This window comes from Sus scrofa, chromosome 17 (assembly GCF_000003025.6).
Source record: "Sus scrofa isolate TJ Tabasco breed Duroc chromosome 17, Sscrofa11.1, whole genome shotgun sequence".
Taxonomy (NCBI): Eukaryota; Metazoa; Chordata; class Mammalia; order Artiodactyla; family Suidae; genus Sus; species Sus scrofa.
The window spans coordinates 12,495,879-12,502,735 of record NC_010459.5 but is presented as its reverse complement, the minus strand read 5'-3'; the positions used below and the strand labels follow the sequence as shown (position 1 = coordinate 12,502,735).

At 51.2% G+C, this 6,857-nt stretch overlaps 1 protein-coding gene across 1 annotated transcript in view; it reads right to left on the bottom strand.

Annotated features, from left to right (window-relative positions):
- CSGALNACT1 (chondroitin sulfate N-acetylgalactosaminyltransferase 1) overlaps nt 3,959-6,857 on the bottom strand; it is a 353,637-nt gene continuing 350,738 nt past the window's right edge. Inside the window, 1 exon segment of the mRNA XM_021078179.1 lies at nt 3,959-6,084. Within this exon segment, the coding sequence (XP_020933838.1) occupies nt 5,795-6,084 (290 nt within the window). The 3' untranslated portion in view covers nt 3,959-5,794.

Genomic DNA, 6,857 nt, shown 5'->3' with positions numbered 1-6,857 from the left:
CGTCCAAGGCCTCAGGCCTGTGGGGGGCAGCAGCCACCTGCTACCTTGTTCCTGGGTCACCATGTTGACAGGTTTGCATTCACTATCAGGACTCCTCAGGTGGGGCTGAGGGCAGAGAAATAGGAAACCGAGGCACAAGAGGACAGGCACTGGACCAGCCCCAGGCCCCCACCCCTCATCACCCATCCCCACACGGCCAAGCCCTTTGGGGCTGGTCCTGGGATGGGACAATGCTGCCACTGTGTGGCTTGGCCTCTCGGCGAGTTCCCAGCCATTTCTTTTCTTTTTTTTTTTTTTTTTGTCTTTTTGCCTTTTCTAGGGCCGTCCCCGTGGCATATGGAGATTCCCAGGCTAGGGGTCAAATCAGAGCTGTAGCCACTGGCCTACACCAGAGCCACAGCAACACAGGATCCAAGCCGCGTCTGCAACCTACACCACAGCTCACGGCAATGCTGGATCCTTAACCCACTGAGCGAGGCCAGGGATTGAACCTGCAACCTCATGGTTCGTAGTCAGATTCCTTAACCACTGTGCCACGACGGGAACTCCCCCAGCCATTTCTGAGTCTCCAATTTCTGCACCTGGAAAATGGAGGTAATGAAATCAGTTGCCTTAGAAAGTTGGCATTCTGTTCATAAAGTGCCCAACTATGCTCCTTACTTCAAAAACCTTGGAGTTCCCATTGTGGCTCAGCGGAGAACTTAGCACAATGTCTGTGGGAAGAGGCTTCAGTCCCTGGCCTCGCTCCATGGGTTAAGGACTGGCGTTGCTGTGACGGTGGTGTAAGTTGTAGACATGGCTTGGATCCCATGTTGCTGTGGCTCTGATGTAGGCCTGCAGTTGCAGCTCTGATTCAACCCCTAGCTCGGGAACTTCCACATGCTGCAAGTGCAACTCTTAAAAAAAAAAGAGAGAGAGAGAAAGAAAAAAAAAAAAAAAACAAAACCCCAGATGCCTCTCAACTACCTAAGGGGTCACCAACTCCCAATCGCTGGATGTAGATTAAGAGACAAGTCACCTGTTACATTTTGCACTACTAGCAACCCTTCTTCAGACAGACTGAAATTGTTTCAGAATGACAGAAACAAAGGACAGCAGTGCATGCAGGATGGGTCCGAGGGCACCCTGGGACAGCAGACACAGGCGTGAATTCGGAACTGGTATCTGATAACAGCTCCAGTGGATGCCTGCTGTGTGCCCGACCATCTGCTGTGCACACAACTGAACTCTTAACCCTGAAGGAGGGAACTGGAGACCCTCAGGGTCAAGTCAAAGATCCTATCAGCTGCAAATGAAAGAACTGGAATCTGAATACAAACGCACAGCTGGGGAAGCCAAGGTACTGATGGCCACGCTGAACTAAAACTGCAAGGATGAGGCACATTCTACATGAGGGACCTGGACAAAAGCAGCCCCTGAGGATAACGGCAGGCCATTCTCCCGCCAATGCTGACTTCAAGCAGCTGACCCCCAGTAAGGAGAGATGTCAGGTTCAGGTGCCAGCAGCTGGCTCTCGGGAGGCTGGTCCACTCAGGCTGCCAGACGGACCCCAGGTTGGTCCACACAGGCTGCTGGACAGGACCTCAGGTTCTACTAGGGACCCTGTTTCAGGGTCTGGGCAATCTACACAGAATCAGAACAGGGCGTGGATGCAAGGCTAGAAGGGACCTCACACAAGCCCAAGCATCAGAGCTGCCCTGGCAGCATCCTTGCTCCTTCTGATGATGTCATGTGACCAGTCCATCTAGCCATAGCTTTATCCCCCGATTCTTTGCTGTCTGAGCTTAAATGCTAAGCCTGGGAGTTCCTGTCGTGGCGCAGTGGTTAACGAATCCAACTAGGAACCATGAGGTTGCGGGTTCGGTCCCTGCCCTTGCTCAGTGGGTTAACGATCCGGCGTTGCCGTGAGCTGTGGTGTAGGTTGCAGACGCGGCTCGGATCTCGCATTGCTGTGGCTCTGGTGTAGGCCAGTGGCTACAGCTCCAATTGGACCCCTGGCCTGGGAACCTCCATATGCCGCGGGAGCGGCCCAAGAAATAGCAAAAAAAAATGACAAAAAACAAAAAAACAAAAACAAACAAACAAAAATAAATGCTAAGCCTGGTTATAATGCCATCATCAGCACTTCTTCCTTTTTTTTTTTTTTGTTTTTTTTTTTTTTTGCCATACCTCCAGCATATGGGGTCTACCTTCTGGGCTAGGGTCCAATGGAGCTTTAGCTGCTGGCCTACACCACAGCCACAACAACTCGGGATCCGGGCCACTTCTTCCAACTACACCACAGCTCATGGCAATGCCGGATACTTAACCGGCTAAGACCAGGGATTGAACCCGCATTCTCATGGTTACTAGTCAGGTTCACTACCACTGAGCCACAACAGGAACTCCACCAGCCCTTCTTTTATAAATAAATGTCTTGGGAAGGGAACAGGGACAGGTCCTTGATGGACTGAATGTTTGCACCCCACCATTCTCAGGTTGAAGCGTTGTGAGATTGTGTCTGAATGTGGCGACTTTGGGAGGTGCCAGGTCACGAGGGTGGGGCCCTATAACAGATGAGTGTCCTTTTAACAACAGGAAGGACAGCCAGCCCTCTGTCTGCTCTCAGCCATGTGAGGACACAGTGAGAAGGGTCCTCATCAGTCGCCTGATCTGCTGTTCCTTGACTTTGAACTTAGCCTCCAGAACCTTGGGAAATCAACGTCAGCTGATTAAGCCGCCCTGTGGTATTTGTTTTAACTCAAGCTAAGACAGACCCTCTTGCATGTGTGCTTTACGAGAGTTTCTGCCTCTTGAGAAAACTGTTTATCTGACTAAACTTTAAAAAGAGGGAGGAGTTTCCTGGTGGTGCAACGGGTTAAGGACTGGTGTTGTCACTGCAGTGGCTCAAGTCCCTGCTGTGGCGTGGGCTGGATCCTTGGCCCAAAATCCAATTCTAGTGTGGCCAAAAAAATAATAAAAAAGGATACAGTTTGACATTACACTGTTGTCTCTTGAGCTAACCTCAGCAATCTTTAAATCCAGTTCCTAACCACTGCCTTGGGCATCTGTGATGCACAGTTAAACCCACACAATTGGCTGGTGCAGAGCAGCCCAGAGACACCACCTGCAGGACACCAAGCCAGAACTGGACCGTCAAGGTCAAGCATCCCCTCCCACTGCCAGGATGTTGGAGGGCATCCTCCTGACCTGGGGAAGATGGGCAGGAGTGGGCAGGTCAGTCCCACCAAGCTGGAGACCCACTGGAGGGACCGACACATGCCCTGGATCTCCTCCAGCTCCACTGTGTGTGGAAGAAACAGTTGGAGCCAAAAGGGCTCTTGGAAACCATACCTCAACTTCTAATCAAAAACGACAAGGGAGAAGCTCCCACTGTGGCACAATGGGATCAGGGGCGCCTGGGCAGCACTGGGACCCACGTTCCATCCTGGCCCAGCACAGTGGCTTAGGGTTAAAAATCCGGTGTTGCTGTAGCTGTTGGCTTAGGTCGAGACTGTGGCTCGGATCTGATCCCTGGCTCTGAAGCTCCATATGCTGCAGGGCAGCCAAAAATGTAAAGAAAAAAAAAAAAAAGATGAAGGAATTGTATCAATTGCCAGGTTTTTCACTCCAGTTCTCTTTTCCTTCTAGCAGGGCCACCCGGGGGACACTTGGTGGTGACAAAAGACAGTGTAGGCATTCACTGTCACAGGTAATCCTGGCATCGAGAGGATAGAGGCCAGGGACGCTGCTCAGTGTCCTGGTGCATGGGACACTCCCCGGCAGAGAACAATCGAGCCCCAATACTAGTGTCATGGCCAAGGAGCCCTAGTCTACACAGGAAACCCTTCTCCCCAAGCTGCAGACTTAGTGTTCTCACTCCGAGAAGAAATCGCACCCACAAAACACATTTTATTCGCTGTCCAATGCGACCTTCCATTCACGTCCTGGGTTTTAATTAAATTTTACGAACTACCAGTACAAATCAATACAATGCATTTTTTTCTTTTTTTTTTACATACCAACAGCTTGAATGTTCTTGAGGCTTTTAAACAATGAGTTGACTGTGGGCAAACAGAAATCAAGGAACCAGAGAGAGAATTAGCTCATGCGTCTGGCGCTGGCTAATAAATAAATAATTTTCACATGAACATAGAAACCACTCAATGTTAAGTGCGTTTATTTTTTTTAAATAGTTGGAAACTGTAACAAAATGCAATTTTCAGAAGCATCTTGGTGACCCAGTAGAACTGCTTCATTTCAAAAAATAAAGTCACTTCCCCCTCCTCTGGGAAGGGTGAACACGTAGCAAAATCTTCCATCCCGCTGGATGCTGGCAGATGGCGTGATCTTTCCCAAAAGGCGTGTTTCTGCGTTGTTTCTCATGGAAGCCAGAAACCAGGAAGAGCACCCTGCTTAGAAAAGAGACGGTTTGGTTCGCACAGTCTGCTTTGGTTTATTTAAACAGGTAAGAAAGTGGTCCCCAGTTCTCCTGGGGAGAAAATGTGTTTTCTGACTTTTATCACCAGTCTGAGTGAGTTTCCTTTTCTGTTAAGGTAAAAAGTCTATTTTTTCCTTTCCTCCAGTGTTGAGTTGCTCCTCTTCAGAAACACACCTCAGATAAAGGATCTCTGGGTCTCGTTCGGTCAGCAGCCCGAGGCCATGCCTCAAACAGGAGGACGTCTATTGTCCAGTGCCCTCAGGGTCAGCATCTGGCACATCCTTGGATGTGCGTGTCAAGCTGATGCTCTGAACTCAAAGTTCTCATAATGCATCTAAAAGCATCCTCTTAAGAGTTCCTGCTATGGCTCAGTGGTAACAAACCTGACTAGTATCCATGAGGATGCAGGTTTGATCTCTGGCCGCGCTTACTGGGTTAAGGATCCAGCATTGCTGTGAGCTGTGGTGTAGGTCACAGACGTGGCTCAGATCCCGCGTTGCTGTGGCTCTGGCGTAGGCTGGCAGCTGTAGCTCTGATTAGACCCCGAGGCTGGGAACCTCCATATGCCATGGGGTGCAGCCCTAAAAAATAAAAAAAAGATTAAAAATTAAAAAAAAATAAAAGCATCCTCTTAAAACATATAACAATGTAGCTACCTTGCGCTCTCTTAGGCTTGCCAAGGGGTAATTAAATAAGCAGAATATAATTCATAAGCCAAAAAAAGTGCCTTCTTAAATAAAATTAATAAACAGAAATGGTTAAAACGACAACCAGAAAGATGAGCGGGTTATTGGTGGTTATTCTTGTGGCCAGATGATACAACAGCTGCAGGGGTTTTTTGTTCTCAGTCCATTTGGTTTTGCTTCATATACTCACCAGGCTCACGATGAGCGTGTCTCTGCTTCACACGCCCTCCCCACCCGCCTCCTACCATTTCCGCATCCCAGACCCGAGAGCCCCGCTGACAGTCACGCCGATGGGAAGACATGTGCTTGCCTTCCATTCCAATGAACTTTTTACAAAACTGGGCTTCCTTCATGAATATTTCAGTGAGCACAGGGAACAACAGGTCTCGCTCTGCTGTAAACACCATCTAGACCTCCACGCCGTGACTCACACTCTCACAATCAGGCCGCCTTTGTCAGACCCCACCCGGGGTGCGCTGGGGCTGTTTCTGCCGGCCCAGGGGTGGTGATGGGGGGCGTCGATCCTGTTGCATAAGCTAAAGAGGCAGAGAGAAACCAGGAGGCTCTCAGCCTCCGTCCGTTTTCCTAATCAGTCCAATTCTCTTCTCGCCCTGAGGGAAATCTTGCTCAGCCACTCATTCGCTCATCACCAAAGGGAAAAAAACAAAACAGACCCATCCGTGGCAGTTCATGTTTTCTTGCTACTTGTCTTCTGCTTCTGTTTGCGGAGGTGGGCCTCGATCTCGTGCCTGAAGACCAGCATCCCCAGCTGCCCGTGGGACGCCTCGTTCATGGCCTTGGACTGCATGCACATCTTGTACTGCTCCGGCGTCAGCTCATCCACGCAGCGCTTCTCATGCCACAGGTGGAAGAGGCCGCGCACCGGTGTCCGCACCACCACCAGGTTGCTGTGCAGGTACTTGCGGTAAAGGTGCACGTCCTCGCCACCCCAGCCTTTGATGTCCAGGTCGAACCCACCTGTCAGGAGAGAAGACCCTGCTGAACCTCACTGTGTGGGCCTCCGGCACCAGCATCTGACGCCGAACGTGAAGGGCGGAGGCGTCCGGGGAAGACACCCCCCTCGAGGCATGAGCATCGGCCTGGGTCAGAGACTCAGAACCCCCAGACCGAGAGACCTCCAGCAGCAGCACCAGCTCCGGGAGAAAGGCACACATGATCCCACCTGTTGTCGGGAGCCGATGCGGTTCTGGGGAGCAGGCGGCGGTGACGATACTGCCGGGGTCAGGCTAAGGGCTGCCACATCCCAACTTTCCAACCCAAACCTCTGGATGAAAATGGGTGGGGCTGTGTTTGAGGGTGGCCAGACCGGGGCTGGCAGGGTGAGAAATCCACAGGCTGGTGAAAGGCGTCACTTTAAAAGGACTGGCCTCACCCGCTTCTGAAGTTTAACTCAGAAAATCTGGTATCACGCGATGACTCCCTCACACAGTGAGGCCAGTCCGCTAAAGTCTCACCTTGGCGAACCGAGCTGCCCCATGGCTCCTCTTAACCTAAAGTCACCAGGTCCCCACTGGCTTTGTGGTCCCTGTTCCTTTCTCACCGATATTTCTTGGCCCCTTCAGAGAAACAGTGAAGCTTCTCTCAATGTCATTGTCATGCAGCCCTGTTCCTTGCAGCCCCCAACCTGCTCAGCTCCCGTGGAGGCAGTCACTGGAGCTGGAAGGGGCCCCACCCAGGGAATCACTCCCACCCCTGCTGAGAATATGGTGCAGCCCCCCAGCCCCCCAGCG